Genomic DNA, 23403 nt, shown 5'->3' with positions numbered 1-23403 from the left:
ATATATTCTATAGATTCATCACACACAGAGGGATCTCATATATTCTATAGATTCATCACACACAGAGGGATCTCATATATTCTATAGATTCATCACACACAGAGGGATCTCATATATTCTATAGATTCATCACACACAGAGGGATCTATTTCCAGCAGGTTTTTTTTCTTTCAATGTTGATGATTCTGGGAACAGTTACTGAAAACACAAAATGTAGTGTCTCTCAGAAAATGAGATTATATTCTATATTAATATATATAGATGCTGCGCTGACTCTGGACCTGATATAACACAGTGGACCAACCCCAGCAGATGACACGGCCCCCAAACCATCACTGACTGCGGACACTTCACACATGAAATGCAAAATTTACTTTTATCTGAGAACAGGACTGTGGACACGGAGCAGTGGTGCTGGTCCACTGTGTTATATCAGGTCCAGAGTCAGCGCATGTCTGGCAGGACATTCCCAGCACTTCATGCTTCCCTCTGCTGACAGCTTTATAGAGACGCTGATTTCATTTTCCAGCAGGACTCGGCACCTGCCCGCACTGCCAAAAGTGCCAACACCCGGTGTAATAACCACAGGATCACTGCGCCTGATTGGCCAGCAAACTCGTCTGACCTAAACCCCAGAGAGAATCTATAGGGTATTGTCAAGAGGAAGATGAGACCCCAGACCCAACAATGCAGACGAGCTGAAGGCCGATGTCAAAGTAATCTGGGCTTCCATAACACCTCAGCAGTTCCACAGGCTGATCCCCCTCCATGCCACGCCGCAGTGATGCAGTAATTCATGCAGAGTCGGAGCCCCGGCCAAGTATTGGGGGCAGATACTGGACAGACTTCTCAGTAGGACGACATTTCGGTATTAAAAATCATTTTTGATTTTGGGCTTATATAATATTCTCATTTTCTGAGACCCTACATTTTGGGTTTTCAGTAACTGTTCCCATAATCATCAACATTACAAGAAGAAAATGCTGGAAATAGATCCCTCTGTGTGTGATGAATCTATAGAATATATGAGATCCCTCTGTGTGTGATGAATCTATAGAATATATGAGATCCCTCTGTGTGTGATGAATCTATAGAATATATGAGATCCCTCTGTGTGTGATGAATCTATAGAATATATGAGATCCCTATGTGTGTGATGAATCTATAGAATATATGAGATCCTTATGTGTGTGATGAATCTATAGAATATACGAGATCCCTCTGTGTGTGATGAATCTATAGAATATATGAGATCCCTCTGTGTGTGATGAATCTATAGAATATATGAGATCCCTGTGTGATGAATCTATAGAATATATGAGATCCCTCTGTGTGTGATGAATCTATAGAATATACGAGATCCCTCTGTGTGTGATGAATCTATAGAATATACGAGATCCCTCTGTGTGTGATGAATCTATAGAATATACGAGATCCCTCTGTGTGTGATGAATCTATAGAATATATGAGATCCCTGTGTGTGATGAATCTATAGAATATATGAGATCCCTCTGTGTGTGATGAATCTATAGAATATACGAGATCCCTCTGTGTGTGATGAATCTATAGAATATATGAGATCCCTCTGTGTGTGATGAATCTATAGAATATATGAGATCCCTCTGTGTGATGAATCTATAGAATATATGAGATCCCTCTGTGTGTGATGAATCTATAGAATATATGAGATCCCTCTGTGTGTGATGAATCTATAGAATATATGAGATCCCTCTGTGTGTGATGAATCTATAGAATATATGAGATCCCTCTGTGTGTGATGAATCTATAGAATATACAAGATCCCTCTGTGTGATGAATCTATAGAATATACGAGATCCCTCTGTGTGTGATGAATCTATAGAATATATGAGATCCCTGTGTGTGATGAATCTATAGAATATATGAGATCCCTCTGTGTGTGATGAATCTATAGAATATATGAGATCCCTCTGTGTGTGATGAATCTATAGAATATATGAGATCCCTCTGTGTGTGATGAATCTATAGAATATATGAGATCCCTCTGTGTGATGAATCTATAGAATATATGAGATCCCTCTGTGTGGGATGAATCTATAGAATATATGAGATCCCTCTGTGTGTGATGAATCTATAGAATATATGAGATCCCTCTGTGTGTGATGAATCTATAGAATATATGAGATCCCTCTGTGTGTGATGAATCTATAGAATATATGAGATCCCTCTGTGTGTGATGAATCTATAGAATATGAGACACTTTGAGCTGAATTACTGAAATAAATGAACTTTTTGATGATATTCTAAAAAAGCTAAATCACCATATGAGAAGTACAGCAACTTTCCAATTTACTTTGTTTCAATTGCTCGCCATTTACAAGATATCTGCTTGCTGTCAGTGATTGAGTAATTTTTGCTTACATTCAGAGACTGATCAGTTAATGTGATCAGGTGCAGAGTTAGTTACAGTAGAGCTCTTGTGTAAGGCCATGTTCACACAGCAGTTTGGTGCCATTTTGGATTTAGGAGGGGATACCACAAAAGCAGAAAAAAACATGAAGGAGAGACTTTGTGGTTTCCCTCCTGGTTTTAGTAAAAAAAAAAACGCACTCCGTGAACAATGTATCATGAGCTGTGAAAATATTTGTGTTAAGCCTGTGGATATTAATAAGTATATTCCCATTCAATGACTGCAAGCAGAGCTCCAGGAAATGTTGACAAACTAAACTTTTCATTATACAAAGATTTCACTTTACTTACAAAGAAAACAATAAGTTTCAATCTGTAAAATCTTTAGAATGATAGATATATAGTCCGTAAGGCTCCTGACGTCCACGCTAACCGTGTCTGTAGGGCGCCATTAGCCAGAGGACATCAGCAGTGCCCTTTTTGTCTGTCAGGCTGGTATACATTCGTATACCCATACGAGATCCGCGGGGCACACGTCGGGTAACATGGACGCCAATGCTGTATGGCATCCATCACAGGCAACTGTTAAACGTATACGCCATTAAGCGCAATTCTGCCATTATTTTTGCCATTTACCATGTGGCGCAAAAGACGTGTTACCTTTATTCTCTGGGTCGGTACGATTACAGCGATACCAAATATGTTTAGGTTATTTTATATTTTACCACTTTTGCACAATAAGAACACTTAAACGTCGCCGCATTTAAAGAGCCGTCACTGTGGTATTTTTCGTCGTTGTCGTCGTACGGGGGCTTGTTTTATGTGAAACAATAAGATGGATTTTCTTTTGTACTATTTTGGGGTACATGGGACATTATTTTTTGGGAGAAATGGGAAAAAAAAGCAATTCCGCCAGTTTTGTTTTTTTTACGCCATTCCTTTGCGGTTTAAATAACGTGTTAACTTTATTGTTTAGGTCGTTAAGATCGCAGCGATTCCGTATATATTTACTACTTACATGAGTGATCACATACGAGCGCAGGTACGTAATGTGGATCTGGACGGAGGATATTCTTAATCTACAACGGATTGGACTACACCTCCTGATCCTGGATCATCCGCGTGTCGTAGCTCATGATCCCACCCCTTCATTAGCATAAACCTTCATACAATGACCGCAGCCAATCAAAGCAAAGCGTTAAATCAACAAGGCATGGGTAAGATTAGCGCCCAGCGCGATGTGATGATTGTCGAGCTGCTCGCCACCATCATGTCCAGATTTTATGTGACAAGAAATTCACAATTCGAAAGGAAGACGGGACGAAACGTTCAGAAATTGCGTGATGTGACTCCGGCAGCTGTGAAGAATCTCGCGCCCGCAGCACATCTGCCTTTAACATGCAGCTGTTTGAAGATTAAAGCGGCCCCGAGTGTTAAATGGGAATGTGAGTGATTCCCGAGCCTGCGCCGCCGCTAAAAATAAGGAGAGAAATTCATACGACGGCTTCAAGACGGTTCTGCTAATTGAGTTGTTATTTTTTTAATGAATTGAGGAGGAGGAGGAGGAGGGGGAGGGGGAGAAGCTCATGAAGGAAGTTCACGTTGACTTCAAACTGTTGAAATCCTTTCATTTGTTGTGGCCCAGATCCGGGCTCGGCGCACAAGTTAATTAGGCTTTTCAAGCCTTCCACTAAAGCCACGGTCGCCGGCCCTTTCTTCTTTGTGAAGTCTCGGTTTCTCGCTGTCCTGAGTGGGTCGGCACGGCTATTAAAAATGAATTCTTTACCGACAACAACTAAATCAAAGCTCTTCTAGATTCTCCTCATTAAGAATCACTGCAATTACTCAAACCAAAAGAAGATTTTCCCTTTCAGATTTTAAGAGTAGTCCGGAAAGTGGGGTAAGAGTCTTCACTAGATTCCCTTTGGTCACCTGAAGTTTTAACTATCTTTGATGTCAATATTTTGTTATATACATTACATTGCTCTACTGAACCTCTCAGACCCACGTGACCCCTTCAGTGTTTAGTTAAATCCGCAGTGTGCACCCCCCTCTGAATAGTCCCATTACAGTACGTTCACATGCACCATCAACGTCTTAAAAAAACAACCCACTGATGTTAAATAAGAGAAGATTTCCAAGAAACAGTGCCCCTCCTGCCCATGGTTGTGTCTGGTACTGCACCTCCGGCACATTCAAGTGTCTAATTTCATTGAACCTCTTCAAAATTGTCCATATATTAGCAAATCACAAATTAGAGCAACAGCCGCACTCTGGGCATTATTGGAGTCTGTTCACACCACGTCAGAGCCCGAAATTCAGCGTATGCAGCAGAAAAGCTCCCGACGCATATGCCGAACGTCCCCACAGTCCCCATTCACTCAGTGTATATGTCAAAAGTGTGTCCTTTTGGCATATGCAGGGCCAGTATGTATCTGCAGCCTTTGTAGGTATGTTTGCAGTTTGAAGTAGTGTACCACGCTATTCCATGCAAAGGTATACAATAGAAAACATATACTGAGCGGTATACGTTCTTACAATCGGGTCCTGTAGGCAGCTTATCCCACTGGGCACTATGATTATGCAGTGGGATACATTGCAGCCTTCCATTGGGAGATCCTCCCGCTTTATACCTCCGCAGTAGGGTCCTGACGTGAACAGAGCGCTAAAGATCAGCTAATTCCTTGACATGCGTTGTGACGCGTTTGACTTCATTTTCACTATTCGATGAATATCACTAAGAATAGAAAAAAAATAGGGATTTGTGGCAGTCGCTGCTATAAAGGATCCGTACTCGTCAAGGATAACTTAATTTTGCTTTATTTAGAATTAAATAACGCCTTTCGAGTCGGATCAACCTCTTAGTCATCAATACTTGAAGGGGTTGGTCCAACCACAAAACGCGTAGTTATTTTAAACCTAAATATGCTTATGCAGACCCCACTTTCAGGCCAAATCCAGATGACCGTAGTGTACGTAAGTGTGAAGGGTCCGTTGAAAAATAGAACATGTCCTTATTTCTTCCGTTTTCACGGATCCCTTGATAGATTCAAGTCTATGGGTATCCGTGAAAATGGGACCCGCATGGGCGCAACTCGGATGTTTTTCATGATAAAGTTTGCACTTGTTCATGTGACTCTGAGAAGGGAAAGCGGCTGCAGCTTGTTCGCCTGTGATTCACACTGAAGTGTCTACGGGAGTTGCACCCTCCAACACAGCGCCCATAGGTGAGGGCATCCACCTATATATAATCTTATTACTTGGCTCTAAATTGTGCTGCCCTATGAGGTCAGGTCTTTTCATTTGGGACTATTTGATAAATATTTCACAACATATATCACCGCCATTCACCATTACGCCGGTTTGCGTGGAGGAGAGAAACAACTTTTTTTTGCCCATAAATGAGTCTAAATCCTAACCTTAAACCAGGCCAATTTCCACTCCAACTTGACACACGGATGTGTATGATGTGAACTGCTCTAAATTCTGTCACAAAAGATTAATAAATATGTCACACAACAGATAAGACGCTGTTTTAGAGCAAATCCTGACAAAAAAAGGTGCAAGTACATCAATAAATCTGGGCCAGACAATCCCCTGTTGGGACCAGAGAAAACGCGGTCATATTGGCTGTCACTTCTCAGAAAAGGTAAAATGATCACTTTTTGATTGAACCTGATGACAGCCTGAGAGTCTCTGCCCTCCGTATCCGAGAAGTCAACTCAAAAGTGACAACCAATATGACTGCCCGTCCTGCGCTCATGTTTCCAAACAATTACTGCTGCAGCAAAACCGAAAATTGTCATTATCTCAGTTACTTCCCAAACCCAGCGCCATGACTTAAAGGCCCTTTTACACGGGCCAATGATCGGGCAAACGAGCGTTCATGTGACCGCACCTTCCCTGTGTAAACACCGCAACGATCAGCGGATGAACGAGGAAACGCTCCTTCATTGGCCGATTGTATCATTTATGCTGCAATAAATATTATCTTTGTCGGCAGCACATCCCCCGCTGTAAACAACGACGCGCCGCCGACATGATGGAAATGTACGGGGACGGGCGATCTGAGTAATGAGCGCTCGTCTCCATATATTACTAATCATAGCTTCTTGTGAAAGGCGCAAACGAGCGGTCTCATTGATCAGCGCTAATCTTTACAGCCGGTGAAAAAGGACCCTCCGGTCTGGTTCCCACGTAGTGTAAACGCTATGGAATTTCTGCAACGGAATTCTGCAGCATTTGCAGGAGCCGCAAAGTGGATGAGATTTTTAAACTCTGCCCACGCTGCGGAAAAGACCCCACAGTGTAAACTTTAATAAATTGACCTGCGGTGCAGAATTTAAATCTGCTGCACGTCAATTTATGCTGCGTTTTCATTACGGGGTTTCCCCATTGCTTTCTGTTTGTGGGTTTTGCATCCCCATTGAATTCAAAGCGTTGCGACTTGTGCGGCAGACGTGGGCCATGTAAACGAGCGCCGATCAAGGAGACATGCAAAAAAATTGGGACATAGAATATAATTAAAACCACAGAAAAGGCCAAACTCACAAATTAGGAGGAGGGTAAAAACCCATTCCAAACAGGACGCGGCCAGGTCCGAGAATGCTGCTGAAGGGAAGTGCCCAATAATGACAGTCACTCCCACTAACCTTGAGGAGAGGGGTGTGTGGGGCATGGAAGTAAATGTGCAATGGAAAAGATAAAAAATAATAAAGTACTGTGTATGGTATACATGTGAGGTATAGGGGACATTACTAAGTGTACTGTGTATGGTATACATGTGAGGTATAGGAGACATTACTAAGTGTAGTGTGTATGGTATACATGTGAGGTATAGGGGACATTACTAAGTGTACTGTGTATGGTGTACATGTGAGGTATAGGGGACATTACTAAGTGTAGTGTGTATGGTGTACATGTGAGGTATAGGGGACATTACTAAGTGTAGTGTGTATGGTGTACATGTGAGGTATAGGGGACATTACTAAGTGTACTGTGTATGGTATACATGTGAGGTATAGGGGACATTACTAAGTGTAGTGTGTATGGTGTACATGTGAGGTATAGGGGACATTACTAAGTGTACTGTGTATGGTATACATGTGAGGTATAGGGGACATTACTAAGTGTACTGTGTATGGTATACATGTGAGGTATAGGGGACATTACTAAGTGTACTGTGTATGGTATACATGTGAGGTATAGGGGACATTACTAAGTGTACTGTGTATGGTATACATGTGAGGTATAGGGGACATTACTAAGTGTAGTGTGTATGGTATACATGTGAGGTATAGGGGACATTACTAAGTGTACTGTGTACTGTGTATGGTGTACATGTGAGGTATAGGGGACATTACTAAGTGTACTGTGTATGGTATACATGTGAGGTATAGGGGACATTACTAAGTGTACTGTGTATGGTATACATGTGAGGTATAGGGGACATTACTAAGTGTACTGTGTATGGTATACATGTGAGGTATAGGGGACATTACTAAGTGTACTGTGTATGGTATACATGTGAGGTATAGGGGACATTACTAAGTGTACTGTGTATGGTATACATGTGAGGTATAGGGGACATTACTAAGTGTACTGTGTACTGTGTATGGTGTACATGTGAGGTATAGGGGACATTACTAAGTGTACTGTGTATGGTATACATGTGAGGTATAGGGGACATTACTAAGTGTACTGTGTATGGTGTACATGTGAGGTATAGGGGACATTACTAAGTGTACTGTGTATGGTGTACATGTGAGGTATAGGGGACATTACTAAGTGTACTGTGTATGGTGTACATGTGAGGTATAGGGGACATTACTAAGTGTAGTTTGTATGGTGTACATGTGAGGTATAGGGGACATTACTAAGTGTACTGTGTATGGTATACATGTGAGGTATAGGGGACATTACTAAGTGTACTGTGTATGGTGTACATGTGAGGTATAGGAGACATTACTAAGTGTAGTGTGTATGGTATACATGTGAGGTATAGGGGACATTACTAAGTGTAGTGTGTATGGTGTACATGTGAGGTATAGGGGACATTACTAAGTGTACTGTGTATGGTATACATGTGAGGTATAGGGGACATTACTAAGTGTAGTGTGTATGGTGTACATGTGAGGTATAGGGGAAATTACTAAGTGTACTGTGTATGGTATACATGTGAGGTATAGGGGTCATTACTAAGTGTACTGTGTATGGTATACATGTGAGGTATAGGGGACATTACTAAGTGTACTGTGTATGGTGTACATGTGAGGTATAGGGGACATTACTAAGTGTACTGTGTATGGTATACATGTGAGGTATAGGGGACATTACTAAGTGTACTGTGTATGGTATACATGTGAGGTATAGGGGACATTACTAAGTGTACTGTGTATGGTATACATGTGAGGTATAGGGGACATTACTAAGTGTAGTGTGTATGGTATACATGTAAGGTATAGGGGACATTACTAAGTGTAGTGTGTATGGTGTACATGTGAGGTATAGGGGACATTACTAAGTGTACTGTGTATGGTGTACATGTGAGGTATAGGAGACATTACTAAGTGTACTGTGTATGGTGTACATGTGAGGTATAGGAGACATTACTAAGTGTACTGTGTATGGTGTACATGTGAGGTATAGGGGACATTACTAAGTGTACTGTGTATGGTGTACATGTGAGGTATAGGAGACATTACTAAGTGTACTGTGTATGGTGTACATGTGAGGTATAGGAGACATTACTAAGTGTACTCTGTAGAAATCTGGGCTGTGAGTGCAGTGTGGCATAGTGTTTGGATAGTGAGGCACAGCATATATCGCTGAATAGTAGCCTATTTAGAACGCCCATACTGTAAGGCCCCATGCACACGACCGTGTTTTTGCGGCCGCAATTCCCCCGAAAAACCACGGGAGAATTGCGGCCCCATTCTTTTCTATGGGGCCATGCACACGACCGTAGTTTTTGCGGTCCTTGCACGGCCCGGGAGCCCGAACCGCAGAAAGAACGGGCATGTCTTATTACGGCCCGGTTCTGCGGTCTGGGCTCATTGAAGACAATGGCGGCGGCCATGTGCATGTCCCGCGATTTGCAGCCGGCCGACCCGAAAATCACGGCTGTGCACACGGCTACGGTCGTGTGCATGAGGCTTAAGAGAGCGGGCTGCCCTGCATGCAGTGCCAGGCACCTGCACACCAGGCTCTCCCAGCACCATAAGACCCTCTGTACAGTGTAAGTGACCATGAAAACCTCAGCTCATTGATCGGCGCTCGTTTGCTCCTGTCACAAGAAGGTAGTATGGAAACGAGTGCTTGTTACTACGATCACTCGTCCCCTTATATTTCTATCACCTCGGCAGCGCGTCGTTTTTACACGGATGTACTGCCAACAGCGATAACATTTAAGGAATTTAAAACGATACAATTGGCTGATCGCTGCTCTTTTTACACAGGGCAATGATCGGGAACGAGCGCTTTGTGAACACTCGTTTGCTCGATAATTGGCCGTGTAAAAGGGCCCGATGAGGCGTTTGGGAATAAACACGCGGCGCGCACTGAACTCTTCCTGTTCTAGATTTGAGCATTAATATGTCTCATAATTATCTGATACAACACAAGACAGTCCCCCGTCGTCCCCCCCCCCCCCCCCGTGCATAGGGAATATTAACTGGAAAGACTCGATGCGACAAATATCTGGTTTCTTTGTAGAGAATCACTGCATGAAGACCTGTTCACACTCATCATACAGCAGAGCTCCGTGCCAATGTAACTGCCCATGAAGCTTGACAAGAGTGACCTGCACTGGTCTCATCCACCCAGTGAATCTCAGGGCTCACGGCTTTTCCCCAGCAGGGTGTTCAGGCAGAAGGTTCCCATACTTCACAGTGCGGGGGTCACTGGGCGATTAAATGTGCGGGTGCAGCGGACGACGCTGGATTTACACGGTGTCCCTCTGGTTCTGCCGTTGTATTATTATTTTGTTGAACGCCTTCATTTCCAGGTGTCAGGTTTGGATTTGAGCTGTGTAAATAGTTAATTAACGGTCCTGAAGAAGACAATGTCTGCACATCTGACAATCTACAGGGCACGGCATGTGCTGGTTTAAAATAAATCGGTGACCCATATTGCAGCAGGGGGGCCTGAGGCGACATCTCTGGATGAAGATGCCTCAGGTGATCTCCGCGCTGCGGCCGGACGACAGCCGTCCCCACAATGTGGAATCTTCTATAGGGGCAGCCGGTGACTAAGGATTTTCTTTGTCATTGTGACTGTGGGTAGAAAGTTTGGTCCTTTCCTAGCCTAGAACTCCAGTGTCTTGTGGCCACATTTAACACTTCCCTATCCATGGCTGATCCTCCGCTCCAGTGAATGAAAGCAGCATTAGACTTATTGCTAGGTATACAATCCCACTTCAGTGAAGCTTCTGCTTAGGATCCGTATACAATCTAGTGATGAGGTGATGATTCATATAGTAAAGGAGCGCTCTCCTGTCCGCACCGTCACACCGCAATAGACTGGAAGCTTCAAGATTGTGCTCCTGCTTGTGACTGCAGCCCCCAGAGCCCCTGTTCCTAACCCTGATCATCTATTTAAAGGGGTTGTCCAGAATTAGAAAAAAGGTTGTCCCCCCACCAAAAACAACAACCCAAAGCCTCTCCTTTCCATGGTTGTGTCTGGTAATACCAGAGACATGGCCCAGAGTGGGACGGTTTCAGGAGTGAAAAAACCCAAAACATTTTCCCTGCCGGTGCCCCCATAACACTTCCTGCTCCCGTCAGTTTACAGTTATCATTAGACCTCATAGCAACCAATTAAAATTCAGCTTTTATTTCTCAATTTGAGACTATAAAAAGAAAAATCTAAAATTGACAGTTAATTGTCACCATAGGGACACTAGATGACACAGCAACTAGGGGAGTGGAAGTGTTGTCATGTTGACACTGATAACTCACTTAGGGGCTGTAATACAGATGATCTGGGAGTTCAGGCTTTTAGTTTTCCCGGTGTGGTTCACACAGGAGAAAATAAATAAAGTGTCCCAGGCGCCTTTTTAGGTTGTAGAGACATGTAAATACCCCATGAAATGAGGACGGCTCCGTGTCTATCCCATCTGTACCTTAACCATGGACTCCGAGAAGATGGCGACCACATCACGTTACTTGTCTGGCAGGTGAGGAGTGGTGGTGGCGGATTATCACCAGTGCTGCGCTGGATTATAAGATTACAGAGCGTTATCACAGCCCACCCAGAGAGAAGCCTTGTACTGACGGCAGACATGCCAATCACACCCGGGGCTCAGGGGCATTCTGATAAATAACAAGTGTTGTTACCTGTAACCATCTAGCAATTGTCTGCTCAATGCTGCATTCAGTCATCCTTACCCCGTCTCACTTTGCTGCACCCTTTACCTGAACCTCCCTAAGCTTGCTGGGATTTTAGTTCTTTCTTGTATACTTTCCCTAAATGCAACTTTAAGCATGCATCACCATCCTGCAGCCGAGAACTGACCCACTGTCAATTGATACCAATTTTCGTTTGTTTTTCCTGTTTATTTGTCATGCACAGACAGACTGCTGAGTCAGGCGCACCGTTAAACGCATCGCTGCGGGGTTACATAGTGACCACGTGTACAGCAAAGAGGCAGCCTGGCGCCCATTACTAATCTGCACTAGCAAGAGAATGAACGTGGGCCGACCTCCGGTGAGGCGGCTGCAGCGCCCGAGCGTCTGTTTGTGCATCAACCGGAAAACCGTGTCAAGCATTCCTTGTGTTCTGACATCAGAGGCCAAACGCCTCCTCTCCCCTGTGGGATAAGAATGTTTTTTGCCCCTTTGTGTGGTTTTGTCAGTGTAATTCTCCAATATTATGTTCTAGATTTGATGCTTGATTTCTTTCTAAAATTCCCCCCTTCCCTGCATTAAAATGAGCCGCCAACTCCGCTGCCATTTTTTCTAATGCATTTTATAAAAGGAACAACTTTAGCTGCTGTGATTGCCACGTTGAGGTCGGTGTCCGGCTCCGGGCGCTCGCAGCGACTGTACCGTACACGTCACTGGATGAACGTCACTCCCTCACCCCATTATAACTGAACGTAGATTTCATTCCCACCTGCAGCTAAAATTGTTCCGGGTGCAGACAAATGTCTTGGACTCGGGCCCGTCTGTTGTGACTTAAGTTTGCTCTGCTCTCCATGTTGTATTCTCGCTATCATTTTTTTTTTTTTACGGCAAAAATTTTTTTTAGTAGAAGAAAAAAAAAACTTTTTATTTGAATTTTTTTTCTTAGGAGATAATGCTGTCTGATATTTTTCTTGCTACTGTTTGATGTGGATTTGATTCATTCTGGGTGGGTGATGAAGGTGAAGGAGATTTGCATGTCGGACAAGTTGCAGTTTAGGGTTTGTAATATCTGTCAGTGTTTAGAGTTTTGCTTTTTCTTTTCCTAGATGGGCATGCCAATGTTCATTTTGTTTGTTTTTTTTGTTTTTTTCTGTTCTGTATATTGCCTGTCCCTTCCTTACAGCCAGAAGTTCAAAAGCTGCTAGATCACTACGTAACGCCTTATCATGGACATGGCACCTGACTCACACCTTCGGCCTACTCATTTTCATCAAATGTCTAGTGTCCTCATAGATTTGACCTCCCTTCGTTCTTAACCCCCCCCCCTACTTTATCCCATTCATTAGGTGTTTTCTTTTTCCCAAAATAAATAAGTGAATAACCATAAACTCCAGAACATTTAGCACAAGCTTTATAATCTGCTGTGAATTGAATAGCAACAAAACAGATCCAGATGAAGCGGCCACTCCCCAGAATTAATCTATAAGATTTGTGAAGAAAAAAAAAAAAAAAAAGCAAAATTCTAAAAACTTTAACAGGCTTGACTTGTTTTCCTCTCCATTTCTTTCTCTATAATTTCCATTTACACTACAAGTAGTGATGAGAACAGCCACAGAGGACACAAGCCGTGTGTCATTATGTTCCGCTGTGTTTTGTGCTGTCCTGTGTTTGTCATTTCTTGTAACTAAAGTGACAGCTCCAGATTATCGATCGTCTCACTAAAAACTGCATTTATTCTTATTAAATGGAAAGAAAACAAACCTAGTGACGAGAATGTATCTCTGACATTCTTATACAACTCTGTTCTGTAAATTTTTTTTACATGCCAAAAAACATGCGGGCAATTTGTGGACGTAAGTCGACTGCACAGTAAAGTATTTTTTAACTTCTAATTCTTCCATTTTTTGTCCGTGGTATTTTTGGTTCTCATTTTTTACTCTTTGGTTGGGGCTATTTATTTGCCTTCTTTTCAGTTTCTTCTGTTACATCTGTTTTTTCAAATCTTTTTGTTTCCTTTTTTGGTTTCTGTGGTTCAAACATTTTATTTACTTGCATTTGCTGTGATTTTATTTTTTCTGTTTCAAATATTATTTGTGATTGGGAGGGTTGTTTTTTTCATGATTATTTTCTATTGTATGATGAAAATGTAGAGGATACGGTTTGCGTTACCCATAATACCCTGGGATATTAGAGAAGGTTTGCTGCACATAAGCTTAAGGTGGGTTGTAAAGGAGAGGCCGTCATGCAGCTGAACTCAATCCCATCTTATAAAGCGACGGCCTCTTTCTAGGGCCAGAGAAATTCATGTGAATGGGCCGGCTGCAGTTCCCTCACAGCCGGGGGGCCGGGAGCGTCGCTGTTCAGGGAATTCTTAGATAGGGGTGTGGCCCCCAGAGGTCATTCCCCCCTGATCATAATGCAATGGCATATCTTACTGCCTATATTACAGTATAAGAAGCCTTGAGTTTCCATGTTGATGAGGGAATTCACTAAGTTAGTATAGCAACGACAATTCGAGAACCCGCTGGCCCTCATCTAGCCTTCTGCACCAGTAGTGGCCACCACAGATCATAATGGCCCTCTGGCCCCCTGGCCCCACATATATTAAACACCAGATTGATCAAGCCCTAGGACTGACAGTCATGTAGATCTTATATACATTTTCTTTCAATTTTCTATGAAAACCTTGATCTTTACCTGATGTTTTGCTCATGAATTGAACACATAATATCATGTGGTCACTAGACCGCTATAACGTGGATGAGTATAGATTATTAGATCCTATAGGCACTGACCTCCTGGACAGTGATGGGAAGCTGGTCTATGGTTTGCCAATCACCTGATAAAAACCACAATCTAAGGCGAGATGAGGATAGGTTATGCCCAGTGCCACCTCTGCATGCTTTTACGTACTGGAGACTGGTTATTAATTATGTTCCTCTTGGTTTGTTTTTTTCCTCTCTTCTGTTTTCTCTCTACAGGAGGTGAATTAGTTATACCTGTCCTAGTAGAGGATCCCTTAGATACCCCTTCAATAGCTACACGTACACCCTCCATCACTTTCTACCCTACCTTCCGACCACTTCTCACCATAATTGAGACCACCAAAGATTCCCTGTCTGTGACCCCTGAGGCGGGGTTACCTTGCTTGTCGGACCAAGGCAGCGATGGTTGTGATGATGATGATGGCTTGGTGATATCGGGTTATGGCTCAGGGGAAACCTTTGACTCTAACCTGCCCCCTACCGATGATGAAGATTTTTACACCACCCTCTCCTTGGTAACAGATAAGAGCTTTTCCACATCATTCTTCGATGGTGGCTTCAAATCACAAGCGCCCAAATGGGGATCAAAGGACTTTAGACCTAACAAAGTCTCCGAACCTGGTAGGACTTCTACCACAAGTTTGCCCCCTGAGCTGATACGCTCCACATCTCCATCTGGGATGGTGCCAGCTGGCAAAATGAATAACCATGAGCTCAAACCCCAGCCCGATATAGTGTTGCTACCGTTGCCCACTGCCTACGAGCTAGACAGCACAAAGCTCAGGAGTCCACTAATAACATCCCCCATGTTCCGTAATGTGCCCACAGCAAACCCCACGATGCCAGGAAGCAGACGGGTCCCGGGGCCTTCCGAGGTGGTCCGGGAGTCAAGCAGCACGACGGGGATGGTCGTTGGTATTGTGGCAGCCGCTGCTCTCTGCATCCTGATCCTCCTGTATGCCATGTACAAATACAGAAACAGGGACGAGGGGTCCTACCAGGTGGATGAGACAAGGAATTACATCAGCAACTCCGCTCAGAGCAACGGGGCCCTGGTGAAGGAGAAGCAGCACAGCTCTAAGGGAGGCCACAAGAAGCAGAAAAATAAGGACAAGGAGTATTATGTGTAAAATAAATATTAATATATGTAATCAAAGCAAACACAGATGTGAACTAATGAAAAAACTAAATCAGCAAAGGCAAAACATACATTGCTATTGATGTATAGTAGCATAAACACCAAGGACAGTAGCAGCAACGTCCCGACAGTGAATTCTGGAACGGCGGCTGCCTTGTGCCTGAGGCAGGTGTGTGACCGAGAGAGCTGTTACTGTTCTACCCGGCTGGACACAGCTAACTTTCTGCTCAACTGTAATATAAAGCACACTTACTATTCTGTTTGCCATGAGCGGCAAATACAACAGAAAGAAAATATATAAACATAAATCTATATATATACTCAACCATGAAAGTTATGTGAACTCCAGCTGACCAGTTCTAGGGCTCTCTACTCCATACGTGTGGATCCGGGTCAGAGGAGCCCCTGGGATCCATCATGTCACCACTCAGAGAGCCTTAAAATATTCACGCAAGATTAAAAAACAAAAAAAAGGAAAAAAAAAAGTCAAAGACTGAAGCGAATATTATTTATTTCTTCATTCATTTTTGTGTATGGGAGGTTTAATTATTATTTATTTATTTTTCAACGCTCTCCCATTTAAATGATCTACACCACATGGCCAAATGTGGCCATGTACAGCCAAGGAACTGTAGACTCCATGTACAATAGCGGATGTGTGCGCCGAGTGCCTGTGCTGAGTGTCTGGATGAAGATTGTTGCCATATAAAGAATCATGGTGTGTTCTCTTTTCATATCAGGTTGTGGTGTCCATAGAACATATTGTTTGCAGTATGTTTAAATAAAATAAAAAACTTTACTGGGCAGAGGATTGGCGAGGGCTCGGGTCTGTTGTGAGATCTGGCCAGCATTTTTAGACATGCAGAATATCGTCACAAGGCCGGGTTTGCCTGTGAGAAAGGGGCGAGGAAGTCTCCGTCCTTATGTTCTTGCAGCCAAACATCAACAATTGAAAATAAGCCGGAAACGGGGGAAAAAATATTTATAAGACAAAAGAAAAATTTCCACAAATGAAGAAGTGTCGGAGACTTTTTCTTTGCGTTCTGGTTTTGTGACTTCCTGCGATGCATGCAAAAAATAAAAAAATGAAATTGTAAAAAAAACTAAGAAAACCACAAAAACATAAAACTGGTTCAGATTTAAAGAGAATTTGTCGGCTTGAACATGTGACAAAAGCCAAAATGTGCGGCACGATTAACGTGGTTCGCAGAAAGTGACCGGAATTTGGACCCTGCCCCGTCCGCCTTGAGACAAATGACACATTGAAAATGCTTTTACTGATGAACCTACCAGAGAATAAAATGTTTTATTACAAGTAGAATCTATATATACATATATATATATGCAGAGATATTTATTGAGATGACTGCGATTTGTTTATTGGTACAGGAAATCTGTGTGTTTAATGGGAGATTTTGTCATTAACCCCCTCAGTGCCAGCTGCGATACAGGTAAAGGTGTTTTCCTGTTTAACTGTCTGTTAAGGACAAATAAAAATTATGACACCCCCCCCCCCCTATTATAACTTGCTTGTCACTCAATCACCCGTTAAGTAGTAGCATGGTAGAGGCAATATATTGTTCCACATAGTAAGACTGAGGGCGGAGTAATCCCGCCACTATTATTACATCACTAACGTGAGACGCCTGTCCACCAATCACAAAGGAGTGGGTTCAGGTAAGTGCAGGTGTTTGAGGCTTCCTGCACACGCTGTATAGAATGTATGACGCCCAGTGACGGAAAATGCTCAAATGCAGAAATTTGCAGAATTCCCCCCATGGCCGCCTGACTTGCCACACGGCTGAGTGTTTGTGTTCCTAGATATTTCTGTATAACCAGGACGCTGCTGCTAAATGTTTCACTAGAGAATTTGTGCCTTTTGTATTCAAATAAGAGTGACCGCACTTTGAATCCCTCTAAACAGTGATGATCACCCTGCCTGTTCTGTAGGGGGTTAATGACAAGCTACTCTATTAACCCCTTCACCTCTACAACTGTTCAGCATATCAGAGGTGTTACAATCCACGCTGGGCACTGGAGCAGTTCTGCGCCCACCAAGGAGATAGTAGAAAGTTTGAATGGAACAGCAGAGCACGGACCAATGCTACAAACCATCAATTTTACAATTCACACTGATCATTAAGTAACTCACGACGCCAGTGACCGGACACATAATTGCGCCAGAACTCAATCTCCTCTTTGTAAGCACAAACCATTTTTGGCGGGCCCTTGTCATGGTTTAATATCTAGAACATGTGGTGGAGGTGAAAGAGTTAATAGCACATGGTGTAGAACCCTACAGATTATTTATATTTTGTAATGTGTATTTTTGCTTTTCTGCTTTGATTTTATTCCTGTAATCTGGCCGCTGTGCTTGTATAAGGGACAGTGGAAGGGCCTATGAGCGGAGCGATGAGACGCTGAGGACTGGAGGGCGACTGCTCAAGCTTCAGATCGATGTCTTCTCAACCCAGCAGATTCTGGGGACAAGGAACCCACAACAGATGGAGTGACAGCAAAGTCCCAGTAAAATCCTGAATCTGCAGCATTAGACTAGTTACCTGTAAGGGCCTGTTCACATTAGCGTTGGTTTCCGTTGCAGCTTTCCATCGCAGGAGACCATGAACAGAAAGCCAAAGCTTCTGTTTGCGGTACCATTGATTTCACCGGTAATGCTTCCGTTGCAAATGGTTTCCATTTATCTTCGCTCCGCAATTTTTCCGTTTTTTTTAGGGGAAACAATAGCGTAGTCGACTGTGCTATTGTTTGCGCTAAAAAAACCTGAAACCTTATGAAACAGAGATAATCGTAAACAATTTGCAATTGAAGCATTACCGGTGAAATCAATGGTACCGCAAACAGAAGCTTTGGCTTTCCGTTCATGGTCTCTTGCGATGGAAAGCTGCAACGGAACCCATGAACAGAAACCAACGCTAATGTGAACAGTCCCTTACAAGGCAGTACGGCATTAAAGTCCACAACCTGCTGCAATAATGGTCAATGACAATCTCAATCTGCCAATTATTAAGTGGAGCGTAGGGCGTGGTACGTGTCCACGTGAGCAGCTGTAGCCAGTTTATAGTGTCATTGTATAGCGGAGACAGCAGAAGCTGCATGAATAGAGCAGGTTTAGAGACCCTGAATATTGGCCGCTCATCTATGTCTGTTGTTTTTACCACTTAGGCTGGGTTCACACGAGCATGTTACGTCCGTAATGTACGGAACGTATTTCGGCCGGAAGACCCGGACCGAACACACTGCAGGGGGCCGGGCTCCGAGCATCATAGTTATGTACGATGCTAGGAGTCCCTGCCTCTGCGTGGAACTACTGTCCCGTATTCTAATCATGATTACAATACGGGACAGTTGTCCTGCAGCGAGGCAGGGACTCCTAGCATCGTACATCACTATGATGCTCGGAGCCCGGCCCCCTGCAGTGTGTTCGGTCCGGGTCTTCCGGCCGAAATACGTTCCGTACATTACGGACGTAACATGCTCGTGTGAACCCAGCCTTACAGATGTCATGGTACAACCTAGTACCTGGCAACGGAGCCGCTTAGTCACTGTTCACACTGGCATCAAAGCTTAATCTCTGACAGATCCAGGATTTATCTGTTTTTATCAAATCGGACGCCTTCTCACACTGGTATGGGGTCTGTCAGGTTTCCTTTTTTTTGCTGGGTACAGTAGTGCAGCAGACGGAACAGAAGGCGACTGATGGCAACAAATCCCATTGAATTCACTAAAGACATAACTGAAACCTTTTTACAGAAAAACATTCAACGTCTGATCTTTGTGCCATCGGTTAGCGTCCGCTCCGTCAGATTTCCACTGCTTCAGAAAAAAAAACCTAATAAATGAAAAATTCTATCAATATCTATATCACACTGTAATTTTCAGAAGGCCATACACACTAGATTGTGGCAGAACCTGCTGACTTTTATCTAATGTGTATAAAGGCAGCCTCACTGTCCCCTGGCGGTAGAGGTTGTCCTTTGTTCCCCAAAGAGATAAGCGGTGCCAGAAATGTCTCCCCAGGGCTATAAACATGCACGCTCAGCCAATCCCAGAATGCATGTTTATAGGGGAGATTGCAGACAGCCAAAAAGGTGTTGTATTGGCCAACAGCTATATTTTATGTGTATGGCCTTATTCAGAACCACCGTCGATGTCTCCAGGTAACATGACTATAGCAAAAAACAGATACAGATGACATGAGAAGGGTGAAGGATTTTCCTATAGATGCTCGGCAATTCATCTACACACAGACCACTTTCCCTCAACGAACTTGCTAATTCTTTTTTTACCCCATGTCTAACGTATTGATATACTTGTTATAGTTGAAATTGGAGCGGTCACGGTACACGTATATAAAATATCCTCTGCAGCTGTTCTAGGCTACAGTCCAGACCTGGAGACATTCGAGGGAAGAACACAAGATAAAATCCGATCACTGTATGGGTATGTGCACACACACACTAAATATGTCCGTAATTGACGGACGTATTTCGGCCGCAAGTCCCGGACCGAACACAGTGCAGGGAGCCGGGCTCCTAGCATCATACTTATGTACGATGCTAGGAGTCCCTGCCTCGCTGCAGGACAACTGTCCCGTACTGTAATCATGTTTTCAGTACGGGAGAGTTGTCCTGCAGCGAGGCAGGGACTCCTAGCGTCGTACATAACTATGATGCTAGGAGCCCGGCTCCCTGCACTGTGTTCGGTCCGGGACTTGCGGCCGAAATACGTCCGGCAATTACGGACGTAATTAGTGTGTGTGCACATACCCTATGAATGGTAAATGTGTCTATGTGAACGTCTCGTAATTTTAGATTTTGTAGTCATAGAAGTAGAGGCGGCTGTTTGTAGGAGACATCTCCCCCTCTCTAGGGTCGTCACAGGCCTCATATAACGGTGACGTCAGGCGTTCGGAGGTGTCCACGCTGGGGCTGCGGGAAGGCATCTTTCTGACCATCCAGCCACAGGCTACAACGTTCGTCTCATCCTCTGCACCTAGACAAGCTCGACTACATGTTTCTTATGATGCTCAGTGAAGCTCCCTCTGATAATGGGGCATGTGAATGCTGGTTATGTACTGGTTTTGTGTTTGCTTTGTGAAAGGCTGAGGTCAGACCGTCTCATGGTGCGTGCCATTCAGTGTTCAGCGTCATCAATATACCTCTGTGTTTGCGGAGATGTCGCAGCTAACCGTTCACACACTACCATCCAGTAATAAAGTGTCCTCAGCCTTTCATGCAGCATATTAGTAAGAGACGGCACAGTGTACAGCCTCGCCCGCCAGTCCCAGGAACAGCGTCCTGCGAGGCGTCTGTACATCTTCTTGGGATATTTTTGTTGTCCTTTTCTGCCAGTTTTGGATCAGCAGCGCTTGTTATTAAAGTGGCATTTCAGATACAAAGTTATTTGCCAAACTCCAATCAAAGAAAGTCTGTATTATTTTTTAATGTCACTTCTAACAAAGAGAATGAAGAGACCACTAAAGGGACTTGTGTGCGTGCGCTTTTACTTTTTCAATGGATCGTAATGTCATTGCTGTGTACGTGTAAAAAATTTTCTTTTCAAATTCCTTTTACTTTTTTTTTTTAAATCTTCTCTGAAAAATAAAACGAAAACAGTAAAATAAAAGGTGTCCGATCTGTTCTTCCAGAGCTTCAGAGACGACTCACATTCCCACAAATGTGTATAAAACCCCATGGTACATACAACGATCCCGCAATCTGCGGAGCTGCACCCGCCTAGTGCCCCGTGTAACTACTGTAGGCCGGGATCACACGCAGTTTATTTTTTTTTAAGCCTAAAATCAGGATTATTCACATATCCTAGTCTTCTGAATTTTCATTAAGCCGACCACACACATGACATAGATGTTTCCCGAATGTTCATTAGGGTATTATCTCCCAACGCCCACAAATATCTGTACACCGGGATCAGCCAAGCATCCAACTTATTGACTCCTGTCCACTTCAAAGGATCAGATCTTGGCAGGCAGTGGGACTGTTGCGGTGCGACTGTTGCGGTGCGACTGTTGCGGTGCGACTGTTGCGGTGCGACTGTTGCGGGGCGACTGTTGCGTCTGGCAGGCGGTGGGACTGTCGCGGTGGGACTGTCGCGGTGGGACTGTTGCGTCTGGCTGACATTTATATGAGTGTGGACAGTTTTCCACTAAAAGGAATTTGCTCCTACAAACAAGTCCTTTCACACGCGTATTCGTAAACGATCGTAATACCAGTGATCTTGCAGCAGTCTGCCATCTGCATTACATCACTATTCCCGAGCGCCTTACTGATGGGATGTCTTCTAGGCAGATAATTACATAAGACGGCCCCTTTTGAAAAACAGATGCAATACTGATGACATACGGACCAAATACAGACGCATCTCTATTTTAAACTCTTAAAGCAGTTTCACGTACATGTACGTCACGAGGTCGGCTATCTTTGTACTCCTATGAAGCCCTAGCGACATAGGAGAGTGTCAGTATCACGATATACTGCAATACATTAATGTTGCAGTATATCATGCAAGCGATCGCTGGTTCGAGTCCCCTAGGGGGGACAAGTAAAAATAGTTAAATACAGTAAAATAAAAAGTTTTTTTAAAAATATATATATATATATATATATATATATATATATATATATAAAAACAATTTGGATATTAAAAAGTTCAAACCCTTTCCCATTTTCCCCCAAGCACAATGTAAAAATAAAAATTGAACTTAACTGGTATCGATGTGTCTGAACTATTACAATATATCATTATTTAGTCCGCACGGTGAACGCTGTAAAAAAAAAAACAAAAAAAAAACCTTAGAACTCCAGAATCACTGTTTTTGGTCACTTCATCTTCCACAAAAATTTTTACTAAAAAGTGATCAAAAAGTCTCATGAACCCGCACACCGCTAAATGGACAGGAAAATAAAAAAGTTATGGTTCTTAGAACATGGCGAAAAAAACTCTACATTATATTTTTCGCCATCAGTTTTTCCTTGTAAAAATAGTAAAACATAAAAAAAAAAAAAAAAACGATACAAATTCGGTATTGCCATAATTATATAGACCCGCAGAATAAAAGTTAACGTGCCATTTTTACTGTACATTATATATAATAATCCAGCGCTGTCTGATCCATCCTGATAATATCCAGTCACTAGATCTCTACATTATATATAATAATCCAGCGCTGTCTGATCCATCCTGATAATATCCCGTCACTAGATCTCTACATTATATATAATAATCCAGCGCTGTCTGATCCATCCTGATAATATCCAGTCACTAGACTTCTGTACATTATATATAATAATCCAGCGCTGTCTGATCCATCCTGATAATATCCAGTCACTAGATCTCTGTACATTATATATAATAATCCAGCGCTGTCTGATCCATCCTGATAATATCCCGTCACTAGATCTCTACATTATATATAATAATCCAGCGCTGTCTGATCCATCCTGATAATATCCAGTCACTAGACTTCTGTACATTATATATAATAATCCAGCACTGTCTGATCCATCCTGATAATATCCAGTCACTAGATCTCTGTACATTATATATAATAATCCAGCGCTGTCTGATCCCATCCTGATAATATCCAGTCACTAGATCTCTGTACATTATATATAATAATCCAGCGCTGTCTGATCCCATCCTGATAATATCCAGTCACTAGATCTCTGTACATTATATATAATAATCCAGCACTGTCTGATCCATCCTGATAATATCCAGTCACTAGATC

The 23403-nt window shown here is 43.1% G+C and overlaps 1 protein-coding gene and 1 long non-coding RNA gene across 26 annotated transcripts in view; one reads left to right on the top strand and one right to left on the bottom strand.

Annotated features, from left to right (window-relative positions):
- Positions 1–18253, top strand: part of NRXN3 (neurexin 3) — a 336181-nt gene extending 317928 nt beyond the window's left edge. For 16 of the 25 annotated variants that reach the window (XM_075844459.1, XM_075844447.1, XM_075844446.1 and 13 more), the window contains one exon: positions 14714–18253. In XM_075844459.1, the coding sequence (XP_075700574.1) occupies positions 14714–15627 (914 nt within the window). In that variant the 3' untranslated portion in view covers positions 15628–18253. Of the gene's footprint in view, positions 1–532; positions 889–12915; positions 13586–14713 lie in introns of those variants that run through there. The other 9 variants (XM_075844461.1, XM_075844460.1, XM_075844451.1 and 6 more) reach the window with 4 other exon arrangements.
- Positions 1–23403, bottom strand: part of LOC142664973 (uncharacterized) — a 122023-nt gene that overhangs the window by 18621 nt on the left and 79999 nt on the right. The gene's annotated exons all lie outside the window — the stretch shown is intronic.

The sequence above is a fragment of the Rhinoderma darwinii genome, chromosome 12, assembly GCF_050947455.1.
Source record: "Rhinoderma darwinii isolate aRhiDar2 chromosome 12, aRhiDar2.hap1, whole genome shotgun sequence".
NCBI classification, from domain to species: Eukaryota; Metazoa; Chordata; class Amphibia; order Anura; family Rhinodermatidae; genus Rhinoderma; species Rhinoderma darwinii.
This window is presented reverse-complemented; position numbering and strand designations above follow the sequence as displayed.